General features: G+C 44.7%; 2 protein-coding genes and 3 non-coding genes across 5 annotated transcripts; 2 read left to right on the forward strand and 3 right to left on the reverse strand.

The window, feature by feature from the left end:
- Nucleotides 1–3,783: 3,783 nt before the first annotated feature.
- On the forward strand, nucleotides 3,784–6,546 carry LOC125531305 (uncharacterized). The gene is made up of 3 exons (XM_048695714.2): nucleotides 3,784–4,330; nucleotides 5,369–5,585; nucleotides 5,684–6,546. The coding sequence occupies exons 1-3, from the start codon at nucleotides 4,007–4,009 to the stop codon at nucleotides 6,178–6,180; spliced, it is 1,038 nt and encodes a 345-aa protein (XP_048551671.1). The 5' UTR covers nucleotides 3,784–4,006; the 3' UTR covers nucleotides 6,181–6,546.
- Nucleotides 6,547–7,966: 1,420 nt separating this feature from the next.
- TRNAM-CAU (transfer RNA methionine (anticodon CAU)) lies at nucleotides 7,967–8,057 on the reverse strand. The gene is given in 2 exon segments: nucleotides 7,967–8,002; nucleotides 8,020–8,057. It is a non-coding gene; the product is annotated as a tRNA-Met (tRNA).
- A 3,024-nt stretch (nucleotides 8,058–11,081) lies between these two features.
- On the forward strand, nucleotides 11,082–11,155 carry TRNAV-AAC (transfer RNA valine (anticodon AAC)). Its single transcript has one exon. It is a non-coding gene; the product is annotated as a tRNA-Val (tRNA).
- Nucleotides 11,156–11,208: 53 nt separating this feature from the next.
- Nucleotides 11,209–11,282, reverse strand: TRNAI-AAU (transfer RNA isoleucine (anticodon AAU)). Its single transcript has one exon. It is a non-coding gene; the product is annotated as a tRNA-Ile (tRNA).
- A 2,389-nt stretch (nucleotides 11,283–13,671) lies between these two features.
- LOC125531304 (uncharacterized) lies at nucleotides 13,672–15,635 on the reverse strand. The gene is made up of 6 exons (XM_087545711.1): nucleotides 15,609–15,635; nucleotides 15,322–15,381; nucleotides 14,219–14,402; nucleotides 14,107–14,121; nucleotides 13,881–13,981; nucleotides 13,672–13,791 (listed from the first exon to the last, which is right to left on the reverse strand). The coding sequence occupies exons 1-5, from the start codon at nucleotides 15,633–15,635 to the stop codon at nucleotides 13,914–13,916; spliced, it is 354 nt and encodes a 117-aa protein (XP_087401837.1). The 3' UTR covers nucleotides 13,672–13,791; nucleotides 13,881–13,913.
- Nucleotides 15,636–19,136: the final 3,501 nt, after the last annotated feature.

The following is a 19,136-nucleotide window of genomic DNA, read 5'->3' on the forward strand; positions in this document are numbered from 1 at the left end:
ATAAAATCGATTAATCGGCCGATTTCTGATTAATCCCTAATCCCAACTAATCGAGATGCTAACGATAAGCGATATCCTCAACATTGCTTTCTCCATTTCAAAATAATTCTCGTAGTTAACTAAAACCACGACATTTATTTTGAAATGAAGGGAGCAATAATTAATTTTACAAGCAAAGTCAGACTCCACGCGTAGAACTCAAGACAAAATCAATTGAATTTGTGTGGTTTTTGAGCCTATGCAAAAATAGCAACAAGACAAAATGTTAATTTTTTTGCGGGAAAACTTTTGATCTATTCATATTCAATCATGGCAGTACAACGAACACTAGAAATAATAAAAATTACAATCAGATCCACAGACCACCTAGCGACGAGAACAAGTACTGAAGCGAGCTGAAAACACGTCGCCGTCATCGCCTCTCCATCGTCGGAGTCGGGCATAACTTGTTGTAGTAGACAGTCGAGAAGTCGTCGTGCTAAGGCCCCGTAGGACCAGTGCACCAGAATAGCAACCGCCGTTGAAGAAGAAGAATAATGTAGATCGAAAGGATCCAATCCGAAGACACACAAATATAGATGAACAACTAAGAGCTCCGAGCAACTCCACCAAAGATAGATTTGCCGGAGAGATACCTCCACACGCCCACCAACGATGCTAGACGCACCGCTGGAACAGGGGCTAGACGGGGAGACCTTTATTCCATCTTCAGGTAGCCGCCACCGTCTCCCCTTCCTGAGTAGGACACAAACCGTAACAAAACTGGAAGAAACGGCTAAAAACGGAGCCCTCCCGCCGGCCCTTGCCAGGATCCACCACGCCGCCATGGCCCTAGGGCCACTGGGGAAGAGGCGGACCTGCGGCGGGGCCGACGAGAGGCGGAAACCTAGCTTTTCTTGGAGGAGCAAGCGGCGGCTGCGTTTTGTTGGAGACGGACACTTTTCATAAAAGCAGAACTTTAATGAGAAAATGTTAAATTAACTGTTTCAAAATAAATGTCATGGTTAACTAAAACCACAAACACTTATTTTGAAACGAAGGAAACAAGAATTAATTCCACAGGCAAAGCCAGAGTCCCGCATACACACCAAGATGTGGGGAGCTGAACTTGTGTGGTTTTTGAGCCTATGCAAAAATAGCGACAAGATAAAAAAGGTTAAATTAAGCCGCCTGTGCAACTGGAAACAACTAGGAGCATCCTTCATGGTCCAGCCGGATATGCTCCTGGATAAATTAGCCTAGGAAATGGAGATGCCCGGATCTCCATGACAAGCGATCGATCGGGACAGGTAGCACGGGCAGCAGTTGATTAATGGGCAGAAAGGGAAGAGAGATCAAGATGAACAAACATCATTAGTTTTGTAAGAAGCGCAGCGGGGGCTCGTCGTGGTCCTGCGTGACTCTGGTTTGCGTGATCCGTTCGTGATCGACATTACTTGGGCAATAATTTCTCCCTGCCATGGGAAGCTGGCTTGGCTCATCTGCCGTTTTGTGTGCACGCGTCCCATTATCCTGGCCGATCCGGTCCAATCCTGACAGGTTGTTGTTTAACACGATCACAAGATTTGTAGTCAGGGTTGTTTCTTCTCCATCTTGACACTGAAAAACCGCCAAGGGAAATAATGCATCTTTATTTTTTTGAAATAGTCACCATGGTGGAAAGACTCCCCAGTCAGCAGATGTTACAGGGTTCACAAATGATGTGAGTAGAGGAACTCACGCCACAAGCCAGCGTGGCCCTTTAAGGTATCAGACTTAAAGCCGATGAGACCAAATAACCAAATCATCCATGATAGCTCTAACAGAAACAGAAGCATCAATATCAAGCCCTTGGAAAACTTTCTTGTTTCTGGCATCCCAAATTTTCCAAAGGATGAGAAGAAACATGAAGGGACGGACCAAAGTGGGCAGCTACGCAGGAAGGGAAACGTTGAAGAGCTCGCTAATGGGCGCGGCGATAGGCCGAATGCCCGTTGCACTCAATGCATCTTTTCTTAACACAGTACAATTGTAGATATTCACATACACGCACGTACGCTTCCCCTCTATGGACGCATGCATGCATGTCCTACCTGATGAAGCTATGTACCTAGGGTAGGGTCATGGATCTGTCCAACATACCCTCCCCAAGGACATCTCTACAAAGAATCAGAAGTAGTCGAAGAGAAATCATCATCCACTCGACCATGAAGATGTGTTCTCTCGACCACCTTGAAGACACTCGACCACCAGAAGATGAGAAGCCCTTCACTCTGCAACGGTCGGGTGTTTAAACCATAGCTTTATGGTCATTTATAGCATTTTACTTTGGACGTTACCAGTAACGCTCCTCCTTTATGAACATTGAACCCTGTGTAATGGAGGAGGGCTGGGGTCCTGGCGCACTCTATATAAGCCACCCCCCTCCTCTGGGACAAGAGTTCGCATCTCTTGTAAACTCACACACACATATAATCCAGTCGACCGCCTCAGGGCACCGAGACGTAGGGCTGTTACTTCCTCCGAGAAGGGACTGAACTCGTAAAACTCGTGTGTACAACTACTCCATAGTTAGGATCTTGCCTCCTCATACCTACCCCCATTCTACTGTCAGTCTTAGATCCATGACACTACCCCTATGAGCATCTCCAAGATACTGAGTCGACACACCATCTCGAGAATGGCATAGTCACCACATACACCTCATAGTAGATGAAAACGTTTCGTCGCACTGGACAAACATCACCAAAAAGCCTAAAATAAAATCCAGAAAAATACGAGCACGAACATCAAGTCTAGGACTTGAACCCTCGTGGGTTGGTTCCACCACAAGTAACCTATCCACTTATTCTACGCTTATCTCACATGATGTGGCACATATAGATGCATGTGCTCATGCACAAATCTTGGCACCCGTACGCCATGCACCAAAAACCCGAGGAGGCCAACATACAACGCCTCGACACCGGTGAGAGCATCGCCTCAAGGTGACACACGTGACGTCAAACATGAGATTTAATCTCCATCGTGCATCCTTATTGTCATGACTAGTTCTTGATATTGTGTCATTGCAGATGTAGAGGCCGGGGTGTACCTGGCATCATCTTAATTATTATTTTTGCAGGGACATCACCTTGATATTGATGTACTCCCTCTGTCCCGAATTAGTTGCGGGGACAACTAATCTGGGACGATGGTAATAATTCCGCTTCGCGAGGGGGAAAAGTTGTACCACAAGGCACACACGTTTTCGACATGTTTGAAATCGATTTCAGGTCTTTGTTGGTAAGCCGGGTTTGCAATTCACGTGGAGCAGCAGCAGCAGCCTGTCTTGCGTGGCACGAAAACGGAAGGATCGGGAGGATGAGTGTCCTCTTGCTTCTACCTGTCTTGCGCGCCAAGAAATTAAGGGAAGCACCGGACGCTCACATGCGGAGCATCGTCAGAGCAGATCCGCTCCAATCAGCGGCTCACACACCCCCAACTAATCATGACCCCCATTAATCAACCATACACGCTGCCCAACCTGTTAACCACAACGAAGACCAAAATTGATACCGCCCCTAACCGCCAAGGCGAACCAGCACGAGCCAACCGCCCCCGCTGGCGTCTCATCGGGCCGTCCAACCCCCGCTCCACTCGCATCCGACGGCCGCGGCGCGCCGGTGGGGGGCGGATTCGAAACCGCCAGCGCCAGCCAGCCGCTTCCCGCCCCGGCCGCCGGGGCCCACGCGTCAGAGCGCCCGCCCACCCCCACCCACCTACCGGTCCGCGGCGGGCGGCGGCCCCTATAAACATCGACGCGGCCGCCGCGTTGGCCCTCTCCCCCCGATTCCCCACCTTCCTCCGCCGGGTAGCTCCTCCGCCAGATTTCGCCCGCCGGGCGCGAGGAGGAGCCAACCCCCCCATCCTCCCGACCCTCAATCTCCCATCCGAGTCCGCCGGGTCCTCTGGATTCTCCGCCCAGGCCCTGATCGCTCCGGTTCGGTTCGCACGAATTCGAGAGGGCGCGTTTTCATCGGGAGGGATGATGCTGGTGGTCAAGGAGTTCGGCGCGCTGTCCCCGCCCGCGGGGGCGGCGGCGGCGGCGCGGAGGTGGGCCCCGCCGTCGACGGCGAGGGTGTCGCCGCGCGGGGGGTCGCCGGTGGGGGACCTGTGGCTGCGGACGCGGGGAGGGGGGGACGGGCCCGGCGGGAGCCAGCACGGGAGCCACGAGAGCGACATGGACCTCGCCATGCTCGTCAGCGACTTCCTCGAGGGCGGCGGCGGGAGCGGGGGCGACTCGCGCGGCAGCAGCGACGGCGAGCCCGGCGGCCTCCACGACCTCGCCCACCTCGCCGACAAGATCTCGGTACGTGCCTTGCGCCTCCCGGCGAGCCACCCTCCCGCTCCCCGCCTCCTCTCATCTGCTCTGTTCATGTGAATTTTCAGTTTCGTTTGGGGCCGAGGTAAATTTTCCCCAAATTGTGCTGAATTCATTTACCCAGGCCGGTTGGTTTGGTGGCTGGCTGCGACCTAATTATTAGCGATTCCCAGCCTCTGATCAGTACAGGTTGGAGGAATATTTCTGGAACCACGTAGGAGTATATTTAGCGCTTGCTTCCTAATGAATTTGTCCTTACTAGCACAATTTTGGTAGCAGTTGCTTCCAAGTGAATTGCCGTTAGTATCTATCTATGGCGTTGCTTTGTTTTGCTCTGAATTTTATCTGTAACAACAGCTCATGGTAACATCACCAACAAATTTTGATATGCCTGGCATGTTTGATTTGATTTGACTCCATGGCCACAGTACAAAAGAATGAATTTACCATTATAGAGAGCCCTCCCAAATGAATTTGTCGTTACTAGTAGTACATTTTTGGTAGCACTTGCTTCCAAGTGAATTTTCGTTAGTATCTATGGCTGCCCTGTTTTGTTTTGCTCTGAATTTACTATGTAACCACAGCTCATGATAACATCGACGACAAATTTTGATATGCCTGGCATGTTTGATCCGATTTGACTCCATTACCACGGTGCTAAACAAAAATCTACAATGACCATGCTGGCTTGCAGCTGTAATTTTGATTACACAGCAGTACAATTTAGTTGTCTCTCAAGTTTTGATTGCACAGCAGTACAATTTTGTCCCAACTACCATGATTCTACAGACCATTTTTATGATTTAGCCCTATTGCTCAGGGGTTAAAATAAAGCATCAGCGTGGGCACCAGTTGTCCCCTGCTGTAATCATGCCATGTGCGTCCTCATCAAGCCTTGGTTCAGAGAAGGCACCGGGCTATCATTTTTGCTCATTCATTAGTCTTGCCTAGAATGATAATTGGATAACTTAACTTAGTATATGGGCTGTTGTATGCTGGAGCTGACATTTTGCACATCCATTTTAGATGTACAAGCAAGCTGGAGACGAGAAGGAAAACGAGCTGCTCTCCGTGGTTCACTCGCTGCTGTTCTCCATCCATGAGACAGAGCTCCAGGATTTCGTAAGAGGTCAATGCACTGGCAGCTGCATCCGTCATCTACTCGTGAAGCTCCTGAGGTACTCGGGATACGACGCGGCCGTCTGCGTGTCCAAATGGCAGGGGTTCGACAAGATACCTGGAGGTAAACACACCAGACCAAGGCTTGGCGACTTGCGCTGTTCAATTTTCTCTAGAGAAATTGAGCTGTGTGACTGAGCTGTTTATTGTTTTGCCAACCAGGTGACCATGAGTACATTGATGTCATAATAGACAACGACCTGACGGGTCCAGAGCGTCTGATCATCGACATCGACTTCAGGAGCCACTTTGAAATAGCCAGAGCAGTCGATCCTTACGGCACCCTGCTGGACTCGCTCCCGGTGGTCTACGTCGGCACCCTTCCAAGACTGAAGCAGTTCCTGAACGTGATGGTCGACGCGGCGAAATGGTCCCTGAAGCAGAACTCCATGCCCCTGCCTCCGTGGAGATCCCTGTCCTACCTCCAAATGAAGTGGCACTCCAAGTACGAGCGGAAAGGCCTGCAATCTGAGCAGCAAGAGTTCCAGGGCGCATCCCCGAGCCGCACGCTGTGCTTTGGGCATCTGAAGCGGCTGAAATCCTCACTGCGGTTGGAACTCGAGACCGGAAGGTTGCTCATGATGCCGGTCATGCAGGCCGGCACGAAGAGGACGGCAATGTACGAGAGGCGGCGTAGACGCTCCCTGCTCAGCTTCTGATGCTTCTTGGATGCAGAAATTTTTGGGAAAAGGAGAGGGTCTTTCTTTTTTGCGGGATTTTGACAGTTAAATGGGAGGTAGACGGTGGGTGCTAAGCACTAACAGAGGAGGAGAGTGCAGGTTACATGCCAGGTTTTTTTCTGAAGGCATATATACAAAAGAGAAAAAATACACAAAATTCTTTTTTGATTTCATTTTTGTTTCTTGGGCGAAAGATGGATGCTGGTGATGAACCCGCTAGCATACCATGTATGTACAACCGAGAGTTGTTACAAAACTTTCCCCTTATATTGATTTTTGATCGTATATGTTCGTCCTACCATGTGTGTTTGTATTTTGGAGAATTATATATGTTGTTGTGCTTCACTTGGTTCCGAAGGAAATGATACTCCCATGGAACAACAAAGATCAAATGCTGGTGTTTTGGAAACGCTGTCCCGCCGCCACTTGCCGATGTATATTTCTAGAGGCATGCTCTAGCCTTTTCCATCATCCTCTTGTTCCCTCTAATGATGTCTCTGTGATTGAAAAATAGGAGAATCTGGGAAAGAAGCGACAGCGGCAGCGGCAGCGCATGTTGTATATGTTATTATCATTGACGTGTTGCTAGAGCGGAGCGGAGCGGAGCGGGGTGCTTTACGGAAAGAAGGGGGGGATTTGCGAGGAAAGAATTGAGAAAAAGGAGATGCAGGTTGCAATGGCTAGGACAAGTCCTGATTCCAAAATTGTTTTGGCCAGCCTGAGCCTGCTGCTGAGTAGCTTTTGTCCCAGCCAGCCAGGATGATCATGATGTTTGTCCACCCATTTGCTTTGCTCCCCGTTGTTTTCAGTGTCTTTGGTTGAACAACCCGGGGCGAATCAATCAATCATGTGAGATGTTAAATTAACAGCAACTGAGTCACTGCTTGCTTCGCTTCGGTGCCTGCATGTCCTTCTCATGTTGACTCCTGCTTTGTATCTGGTCACACCTTTGCCTTATATTGATTTTTGATCATACGGATGATGTTTCTTGGGCGAAAGATGGATGCTGGTGATGAACCCGCCAGCATACCATGTATGTACAACTGAGAGTTGTTACAAAATTTTCCCCTTGCCTTATATTGATTTTTGATCATACGGATGTGTCACGTCGCGTTCGTCCTACCAGATGTGTTTGTATTTTGAAGAAGAATTACATATGTTGTTGTGCTTGGTCTCGTTCTGACGGATATGATACCCACATGTAACAAGAAGATCAAATTGCTGGTGTTTTCGGAAAGGCCGCCCCGCCGCCGCCATGTCTTTGTGATTGAAAAAGAGGAGAATCTGTGAAAGAAGCGACAGAGGCAGCGCGTGTCGTATATGTTATCATGTGGCGTGTCACTAGATCCGAGAGGGATACTTTACGGAAAGAAGGGGGATTTGCGAGGAGAGAAAGGAACATTGAGAAAAGGAGATGCAGGTTGCAATGGCTAACACAGGTTTGATTCCCCCTGGCTCTCGCCAGCCTGAGCCTGCTGAGTAGCTCTTTCTGTCGCAGCCAAGTTCATCATGATGTTTGTCTGCCCATCCACTGCCCCCCGTTGTTACCAATGTCTTTCTTTGTTAAATAAACAACTGGGGCAAATCAATCATGTGAGTTGTTAAAATTAACAATTATTCGAGCAATGGTTGCTGCTCGCTTAGTCGCTTGGGTGTTCATGTCGGCCGGCCTATCCTTGGAAACACTTCAGACCTATTACAGTTTAACTAGGAGCAATAAATGAAATAATTTAAATCCATAACAGCAAAACAAAAAAAAAATGGATGGGGCGAGAGAGGCTCGAACTCTCGACCTCAGGATCACTCGCATAATTTAGCTATGAGACCTACGCGCTAGCCAACTGCGCCACCGCCCCATCGTGTTTTTTCTTTTTATTAATTACCTATCCCTAATAATATTTCTGAAGCCAGTAAAATAGTCTCCAGCTGCGAGGCATCAGTTAGTGATCTGATTCTACTCATGTTCATTCCCAGCACCAGTTTTACGTATGCAACCGCGAGAGATTCTAAACGGTGTCTGTACATTTCGATTTCAGCAAAGCTCATGCAACAGCAGCAAGCTCATCTTGTTCATTTCATGGCCGACACAGTGATAATAACTATCAACCAATCAGTTAATGATTCCAACGACCCCATGGTTCTCAAGAAAAGAAAAGAAAAATGCAAAAATATGGAGCCTACTTCTCAAGGATCCATCATTCCATCAAAGTGTACTTTGGGGGCACAAATGGACCACCATCTGATCCAGCCCTTGCACTTCTTTTATGCAGGTTCATTGGCCAGCAAACCAATCCATCCGATATAAAAACAGATAATAGCAGGTTGTGATAAGATATTATTCATACTAGAATCCAAGTATGGATGTATGTATCGATAATTCGATATTCTCATCACACCTCGCATCATCCAGGTAAGCATAAAACATCAGCATTAGTATAATGTTCACCTTGAAGCAAACGAGATCATGGAAGAACAAGTTGCTAGCGCACTGAATGATATTTCTTTCTTTCTTTCAAAACGGAGGGAAAAGATTTGCCTCATCGATTAATTAAGAAGAAAAGAATTGCTCAGTTAATTAATGAAAAACCGGGCGAAAACCGATACATATAGACCACATGTAGACAACTCGCTAAGAAAGAAACTCCATGACTGCATGGCCAACCCGACAAACATACATAACACACAACAACCACGAACCCTCGCAGATCGACGTCGCAACGACACCCTCAACGAAACCACCAGACGCCACCAAATCCACAGAGGCGAGCCAATCGAAGATGGATGACGAAGAGACTAAGTATCCTCCATTAAGCAGTCGTGGACGCATTACCAATAATGGCATCCCTCTTCTTGCCTATGCTCCTGATAGCCTTCTTCACATTTTGATTTTGCCCGTAGACCTCCTCCGCTAGGTGTAAGCAATCGTCTTGCAGACCCAAGACTTTTTACATCCTTAGCAAAGATGATTTGAGTGTATGGCTGATTTTAGGAACTACATCATGCGCACAGTAACTAGTAATTGTCTGCAGTCTATATTCGGGCCTTATCCATGAAAATAATGGAATTTTAAACCTCGGAGTACCAAGTGTCGACCCCGCACATTGATCTTATTGTTTTTTAATTACACAGAACACAAACAAAGTCTGAGAAACATGAAACCTGAACATTAATCTTATTGTTTTTTAATTACACAGAATGCAAACGGAGTCTGAGAAACATGAAACCTGGCATGGTGTCATTATATCATCCTAGAGGGTGCTAGAAAATTTGAGAAGGTTTCACAAACATTGTGACATAAACAACTTAGAAATGGAACATTCTCCGAAAAAGAATTGTTATTTCGGGAGGGAATGAGCCAGATTTTAAGGCGACGGATTTGTGTGGCTCCGATATCCCACCTCCCAACTCATATGCCTTTGTCGCCAACGCGCCATTGGCAACCGCCTCCTCCCCTCCCCAACCACCCAAGTCTCCTCCCTACTAGAGGACGAAGGCGCAAATTGTGTGTTTATCCATTAGGTGGCTCTGCTTAGTGTAACACTTCAGAAACATTATTTTCTTTTTTATTTTAATATATTTTCCTTTCTTTCATTTTATTTTCTTTCTTCTCTTCTCTTTTCAACCCACTTTTGCTAACTTTTTCATGCACTCATATTTCAAACTTGAATTACACACATTAAAATCCTAGAAATACACTTAGTGAGCTAAATATAGCAAACAAATCAGAAAAGGTGCCAAAATTTGGCATGGAATATGTGATGGTGTATGCAAAAGAAATCAATGTCACCGATAAACATCGCCATTGTTCTGCCCAGAGCAAGCATACAGGTGCACGCGAGCGCCGCCGCCTCTCCCGAGGATGCAAGGGCAACCACCAAGGACACGATAGTCACACTGAAACTGATCAGTACGCTGGAGCTGATGAGTGTTTTCATATACCTTTAGGTACACGAACTTGATTAATCTTTAATTTTCAATGTAACTTTTTCACATATAGGTAAATTTTTTTGAGCGAATGACCTAGGACTGTAGTTACATGCAGTTTCTTGCCAGAGCTGTGATATTTTTTTTTATCAATGACTAATTCACATGAGCACCAATGGCAAAATTTACATGTCTACGAAGTACTGGACGAGATTCTCATTATGGCGAGCTTCAGGTACGTATCAAGAACTCTGCAACACTAATTAGAAAAAACATGGATGTTTAAACTTAGAAGCCTTGGCGGTATGCACATAGACAAAAGTTGTATGTCCATCTTATGAGGAGAAGAAAAAATTATGAAGAGGATGAATCAGAAGAAAAATCATCATAAATAGCAAGTAGGAAAATCCTCTTTGCTCACAGGAGCCATCTACAAAATACAACTATCCATGTTTGTAAATATTTGTCTCTGCTATGTGATGTGATGTGTGCACAAATCATCACGCAACAGTTACATGATTTTTCGGGGTGGTGTCCTCGCCCCCAATTTGGTGTGAGTAGGCAGGGGGCTATAATGTCGATCAACTATTTTCAGTGGCGATGCAAATACGGGGATTCCTAAACATCATGTATTCATGATGGACATGTGTGGCCGGGTGTGTGCTCATCTTGATGCTTCATTTTGAGTAATAAAATCCACCCTTTGTTGAAAAAAATGATGGACATGTGTATTTGGGTGTATTTTCCATATGCTTTGATCGGCACCGATCTACAATTTATTGTGGGTTTATCTCCATAAATCTTGGAATATAATGTTGCGACTTCATGCCATGGAAAACGTAAAGGACACACGTCTTGTGAAGATAGTGAATCAACAGCCCATGATGGTACATTTGTCTTTGGAAAATTACTGTACGGTTAGTATTATAAATAGTGCAGCTCAAAATATCACCGAAGGTTTCGTGGTGTAGTTGGTTATCACGTCAGTCTAACACACTGAAGGTCTCCGGTTCGAACCCGGGCGAAGCCATCCTAATAATTTTGTTTTTTTTCCGCACTTTCCATAGTGTTAGAAAAAGAAAATGGCCCATACAGGTCTCGAACCTGTGACCTTCGCGTTATTAGCACGACGCTCTAACCAGCTGAGCTAATAGGCCTTCTTCTAATTTCAAAGTTCTTAATTTATATATTTGTATAACCTGAATAAGTCTTGTATGATAGTATCTTCTTTCTTGTGACTTGTGAGAGGAAAATAATCACTCTCGACTTCTGCATCACAGGATATACATCACCAGTTTTTCACGGTATCCCTCCCTTCTATATTCTTGGATAGGAAATAACGGCCGGCTTGGAGCACCCAAGACACCATATGAAATAGCTGGCCACCTCACTTAATCGATCACCATCATGCAATTCTTTGGTTTGCGGCGTTTAAAGCCATAGACACATGCACATGGCTAAAAGATGTACATCAATCTTATGATGAGAAGAAAAAAAATTAAGAAGAGGTTGAAACGGAAGAAAAATCATCACCAGGTGCAAGTGAAAAATAACCTTTGCTCGTAGGAGTAAATCTTCGTCCTTGTCTAGTTTCCCATTTCACTGTCCATGCTTGTAAGTATTTGTCATTGTTGGAATCTTTTTTGTCACTGTTTTTTACCTTATGTGATGTGATGTGTGCACAAATCATCATGCAACAGTTACATAATAATAAAGCCTAATATTATTGTACAGCAGGAGAAAAATACGCACAAAAAATTCAATTTCATTTTTTGCTTCTTCGGCAAAAGATGGATGCTGGCGCCGAGTACAACCCCCTCCCCCTTCTTACAATTGACTAGTAGAGTGCCCGTGCGTTGCTACGGGCTCATAATATGATCATGTAGACACAAAAATATCATCTTGATGGTCAATTTTAATAACAGTCACAAAGAAGATTGTATCCTGATTGATATTTTTTGAAACAAACCCTGTTTATTATTTACTCCCTTTGGTTCATTGATTTGAAGATGCAATCAAAGTTACCTTGTACCCTCATATCGTGTGGCATCAACTCATGGAGACGCCTTTCATGATTATGGTTCTACCCATGGCTCAAAATTATAGACATGTGTGGATCGGATGTTCTAAATACACATTGTAGGGTCTCATTCATGGAATATGAACATTTTTTTACTTATAAAACCAGAAAATTGGAAATATGACTTGCCACTCATGGATGGTGAATTCGACGATATTCGTAGAATATGGTGAGGGTCTGCAACACAAAGAACTCCTCCATGCTCTAAAGAAATTGTAGGGTTTCACATGTACAAGGGTATATAATTTAGTAGAAAAAAAAGCCAATTTTAAATGTTGGACATAAACTTTTAACAAGGTCTCCCAACAGTATTGACAACAAACTACATGTATATTGTTACATCAAAACGGAAGTCAAACGCAAGCATCTATAAATGTACATAGCAGCACCCTCATATAGCAATATGGCATGTACAACAAGTGTCATTTCACAACTAAAATTTCCTTATATGTTCATAGGGAGTTATGTTTGGGATCCAAATACCAATTCAGAATAGGGACCACTTTCCAGCTCAAAGCATGGAATCGATTGGCTTTCAAACTTAAATGAAATTCTGCACATATTTTTGCTATACATAGAATATCAAACATTAAGCCAGGAAATACAGTCAAGCTCAAGTGGGGATTAGTAACGCTGACTGGACTGCTTAATCATACTCCAAATTTTAGCTTTGTTTGTCTCAGTGTTTCAGAGAACCCTTTTAGGCCAAAACTCCAAAAGGTATTGGAACAACACCACAAAAGGTTAATAAAACAAAGTATGAACCTTTTTATACTTGTAGCACCAGAAAACATGACTTGCAACTCATGGATGGTGAACTCAGAGGATATTTGCAGAATATGCTGAGTGTTGTCAGCACAAACGAGCTCCCTCGGGACCCTTTGTCATCCATCGAATATTTACCATACTGGAATCGGAATGGCCTTCTAGTTATCAAGACTTTATTTGTTCCATTGATGACACTGCTGTAAGGAAGGAAATAGAGAAAACATGGTAAACAAATTCAGACAATGATATCAGGAAAGAGAGAAATTGTGATTTTCCCCGCATCCTTTGTATTTTCAGGTGAACTAAAATAATATTTGAACATGTATCTAAAATAAATATATAATGGTATAATTATAATAGTAAAATTATTAAAACAAAAAGATCTGAAGGAAAAAAGGAAGGCTGACCTGAACTTGTACCATCAGTTTAAATGGGCGTGATACCCCAGAAACTGCAGTCCACTATCATTGCTTGTTTGAGCATATGGACAGAGCACAATATATATGTGTTTAATGACCACAAGTTAACAACCAGACAAATCCAAGGTGGCATCTAATCTTCGTGTTTGGGCTTATCGTGCTAAGGATGTCCAAAAGCCGCACTGCAACAACGAGCGTAAATTCTACTCTGCCACCTAATTTAGGCGTTTCTCCATTCGCACAAATATAAAATTTGAATAATTCGCACAGGCCCCGAACCTTCTGCATTCCTTAATTTAATGTTCAGGTGAGCAAAATGCATGTTGTAGTTTCCCTAAAAAAAAGTTTGAATGGGAGCGACTGTTGCTACAGTCACATTAGCAGAAGGAATAGAGGAATCTACAGTGTTATCCTTGAGATCAATATTGTTCATATAAATAAATCTATAGACTGTAAAAAAACTAAATGGTGATACTTATCGACAGTACCTCTTTAGTATATGCGAGAGCCTGAGTGCAACTTCACGTTAGTAGTCGCTGAGAGTAGCATGTACTATTGCAGTGCTCGTCTGCTCGAGATGAAACTGCACCTATTAGCATGTATTATTGCAGTGCCCACTCTATGTCATTTGCATACTCAGAGGACCACCACCAGTGTTGCCTTTGAACTGGCTGGGGTTGAGCATAACACCTCACATGATGTCCAATTTTGTACCTAAAAGTAGAGCAGCTGCACAATTCTTAGTGTGGCGATGTCTGTGACGATGATCAAGTGACTGTAGCTGAACGATAAGTCTGCACTTGACGGTGAAACATTCGAGCTCCACCTTCTCCCCGACGGTGAAGAACTTGTTGATCTCTGCTGCCGGTGGCATCCTTTGATGTTGCCTTCAGGTCTAAGTGGAATGGCGTAGCGGTCGTCAGTGTTGTCCGATACCTCCTGCGTTTTTGTTTTGATTTGCTCGCTTTAAGGAACAGATTTATACCTCCTCCATCAATGAAATACACAAACTGGAAAAGCAGGGAAGGCTTAGCAGTTAGCACAACTTCCTTCAGAGTCCATGTGGTGTCAGCATTATATGCAAATCCAAAAGCTGAAAATAACAATATGATCATGTCAGAGATCTTTATAATCAAAAGTATCTAAATATGTTGTCTGTATAATGCAGCCAGGGGCTAAACTAACATGAGCAGAAAATTTGTAAGAATGCACCTTCACATTCAAAAAGTCACCGAATCACAGATCCAGTTATGCCATCGGGTTGTATGCCAAGATCGTGGTTGTAGAGCTCCCTCTATCTCCCTTGCCAGGCTCTCCCTCCGACCAGCAGTAGAACAACTGCTCCTGCTGCTTTTGAACTCTCCTCGGAGTAAACGCGGGACTGAGATTGAATGTGGATGAAGTGATCACCTTGAAGATGCGTGGCTTGAGGTGCTTGGAGCAGATCCATCACACGCGTGCCCCTCTACTCCTACGGCTTCATCAAGATGAAGAGGCTAGAGAGGAGCGACAGAGGTCGTCCCCCTCTCCCTCCGCTGGCAGACCCAAACCATTAGCTAGAACGCGGCTAGGGCGCGGGGAGGCCATGCCATCACGGATCAACAGCGAGAACGCAGGCCCTCACAAGTTGTAAGCGCCCCTGACCACCACGTCGGCATGGTTGAGAAGAGATGGATCTGGGTGGTGGTTTCCGGTGACGAGCGAAATAGAAGTTGCTTGTACCCATAGTAGCTGTGTCGGCAACGGCCATCACAATGAAATATAATCAATGCGTGTCGTCCTGAGTTCCTGAAAGTTTTCACCTGGATTTTCCTGGACCAATGAAGCAAAAACATGCACAATTTCTCAAACAAGGATAGATGAAGTGTGTGAATCAGATGCAGTATTAATACAACAAAAAATAGCATTGTCATCAAAGGATTCACTTACACTCGAAAGAAGAAGAAGCAGCACGATTTTGCTTCTCTCCGTTGGATCTGGACCAGATATCTGCACCATAAAAATACTAAGAAAATGATGGCATAAGAAGATTACCCAGAAATAGAAAAGCAAACTAAATATAGACGACTGTATCTTTATTGTTAAGATTCATTTAACAGGAATTTTCCGACCATCATGTAAATGAATTGCAAGAAATTTTTCCTGATATTTAATGTAGAAAGCTAACGTTAAATTATATGTTGTGCCATGAACTTATTACAATTTCCTTGATGTACCTGTATCATGGGATCCATGAGATTCATGGCCTAGTGATCACTAACCATGCCAGTCATCTGCTCCTGGGAGGTAACCCACCCATTGCTATTCCGTAACCTCTGAATGCAGTTTTCTCCTCCTAGCATTGACATGGAGATGAGCATGAGTCATATTGTTGAATTCTCTAAATGGTTCATGCTTAACTTTCCAACACAAAACAAAGAAAAGATATATTTGTAAAATTGTGAAAATAAACATGCTGGCCAACACTACAGATAATACTACCATGGCAGACAGTTCACGTTTTGTTGAGTACATACATGATACTACCAGGTCAGAACCTACAGACGCAGGATCATTGGTTTGTACTATTCAACAACACTGACAACAATCGCAACCCGAAAATTAAGTGGTTTGAACTGGCAACCCAACCCATGAATAAAGCGGCATCGATCTGGAACACAGGACAAACAGTGCCTTGCAGATCAGTTTCAGCATAGATAAGCATAAGTAGCATATATTAAAAAAGTATTAAAAAAGGCTTGTGTTCAGTTGGACATGAATAGCGTCATGATTCCTGAGTCAGATGAACAAAGCGAAATCAAACCAGCACGAGGATAGGAGATCCCACATTGCCCAATTTCTACAATCGGCATCACCACACTTGTAAACAAGATAACAGATTTACTAATTCCAGCGCATCAATTTCTACATAAACAAAATTACCACATAATGAGATCCACGTCACTGGAGTTAAATTACGCAAATTTGCATAACACTCACGGGTAGAGGATAGCTATCAGTCGTAGTAGTATAGGAGGTTGTGGCCGTACTGGTGTCACGGCTTGATATGTTCAGGTGGGAACCTTTGCCACTGCTCACCTCAATGCCGCTATCATGTATCTGGAGCTCGGGGGGAGAGGCGGCACTGCTGCTTCCCATCTGCCTTGCATGATACCAGCTGCCGAGGCACAACACCATCGACCCAACGCTGATGGCATGCTCGCAGCCACTTCCCCTCCTTTGATAGGGAGCCGAGGTTGGGCGCAGAACCTACTCTCTTCTCCATGGATTGATTCTCCGTGGGCGACGAGATCACCCTCCAAAGAGGAAATATACAAATGATGACCCTTGGTAAGAATGGAATTTATCAAATCAAGCGAGTCAAGATGTAAACCTAATTATATGATCAAAATAGAACCATTAAACAGTAGGCGAGTCAACATGATTTTAACTGACAAACTTCAAGCAAAACACAGTTTATATAATTGTATAATTTAGTCATGAAAACTTGCAAACATACTTCCTACTTGTCTTCCTGGGAGATAATCAACCTTGTAAATATTCATCCTGCTGACATGACTTGTCATACTAATCAAACTGTACTTAATTATCCAATTGAGTGTAGGTAAAATCTTGTCAACTCCAAGAAAATGACAAACTTAAACCGAGTATACTTACAATGGAACTAAATCTTGAATGTCGTGCTCAATATAATGCAGTTCAACTCATCTTTTTCCCCGAAAAATAAAATTCATCTTTCAAAATATGCCTACATTAATACCTTTGATTTGATGATGTCCTGAAAGCAGAGTCTAAATAACTGCACTAGACCAGAATGTCATCTATATTGCTGTTTTCTGTATGCTTCGTATGACTCCAGCAATTCACACTGACACTGAATGGAAATTCGTGTAGCATACAGAAAAGTCATAAACCATAACAGAAACTTCCATCCCTTTATATGTGCTTGGACAGCAATACCCATGTCTTCAAGTGTCGTTCTCTCCATCCATATTCCAGAGACCTCGAGTGCCTTAATTCTCCACACTCCTGTTGTTCTGTTGAACCCCCAAAAAAATTGAGGAATGCTCCCTTAACCTGTTGTTAAACCTCAAAGCGGAAGCACAGATTTAAACAAACAAACAAATAGAGCATAGATCTAATGTGATCAACAAAATTGCGATCATATGACAATTGTGATAAATCATCACATTTATGGTTCAGATCAACAACAATTCCAAATCACTTGATATTGGCTACCAACTCTCAGTTAACATGGCAGCAGCAGCAAACTATGGCAGAGGAGAAATAATGGCCTCCAACATGTTCAGATCATGAAGAGAAAAGACTTTTTGCGGGAAGAGAAGAGAAAAGACTGCCTGAGCATGGCCGGAACAGAGAGAGGGAAGGGAAGGGCCTTCCATAGCGAGCCATGGCCTGCACGCCCGCCATGGTGCTCCTCCGTCACACCCGCAGCCTGCAGAAACCAACTGCACGGATCAAATCAGAAAATCCAGAAGAAGAAGATGAGGTTAGGGGAGGGGAGGCGAGGGGAGGAGGTGTTGGAAATATGCCCTAGAGGCAATAATAAATTATATTTCATTGTTCATGATAATCATTTATTATCCATGCTAGAATTGTATTGATAGGAAACTCAGATACATGTGTGGATACATAGACAACACCATGTCCCTAGTAAGCCTCTAGTTGACTACCTCGTTGATCAATAGATGGTTACGTTTCCTGACCATGGACATTGGATGTCATTGATAACGGGATCACATCATTAGGAGAATGATGTGATGGACAAGACCCAATCCTAAGCCTAGCACAAGATCGTGTAGTTCGTATGCTAAAGCTTTTCTAATGTCAAGTATCATTTCCTTAGACCATGAGATTGTGCAACTCCCGGATACCGTAGGAGTGCTTTGGGTGTGCCCAACGTCACAACGTAACTGGTGGCTATAAAGGTGCACTATGGGTATCTCTGAAAGTGTCTGTTGGGTTGGCACGAATCGAGACTGGGATTTGTCACTCCGTGTAACGGAGAGGTATCTCTGGGCCCACTCGGTAGGACATCATCATAATGTGCACAATGTGACCAAGGAGTTGATCACGGGATGATGTGTTATAGAACGAGTAAAGAGACTTGCCGGTAACGAGATTGAACAAGGTATCGGGATACCGACGATCGAATCTCGGGCAAGTATCGTACCGATAGACAAAGGGAATTGTATACGGGATTGATTGAATCCTTGACATCGTGGTTCATCCGATGAGATCATCGTGGAGCATGTGGGAACCAACATGGGTATCCAGATCCCGCTGTTGGTTATTGACCGGAGAGTTGTCTCGGCCATGGCTGCATGACTCCCGAGCTCGTAGGGTCTACACACTTAAGGCTCGATGACGCTAGGGTTATAGGGAATAGATGTACATGGTTATCGAATGTTGTTCGGAGTCCCGGATGAGATCCCGAACGTCACGAGGAGTTCCAGAAGGGTATGGAGGTAAAGATTTATATATGGAAAGTCATCATACGGTCACCGGAACAATTCGGGGGATTACCGGTATTGTACCGGGACCATCGAAGGGGTTCCGGGGGTCCACCGGGAGGGTCCACCTGCCCCGGAGGGCCCTATGGGCTGTGTGTGGAGAGGGACCAGCCCCTTAGTGGGCTGGGCGCCTCCCCCCTAGGGCCCATGCGCCTAGGGTTTGGGGGAACCCTAAAGGGTGGCGCCCCCCTTGCCTTGGGGGGCAAGGCA

Source organism: Triticum urartu, chromosome 3A, assembly GCF_056163025.1.
Source record: "Triticum urartu cultivar PI428250 chromosome 3A, HENAU_Tu73, whole genome shotgun sequence".
Classification (NCBI taxonomy): Eukaryota; Viridiplantae; Streptophyta; class Magnoliopsida; order Poales; family Poaceae; genus Triticum; species Triticum urartu.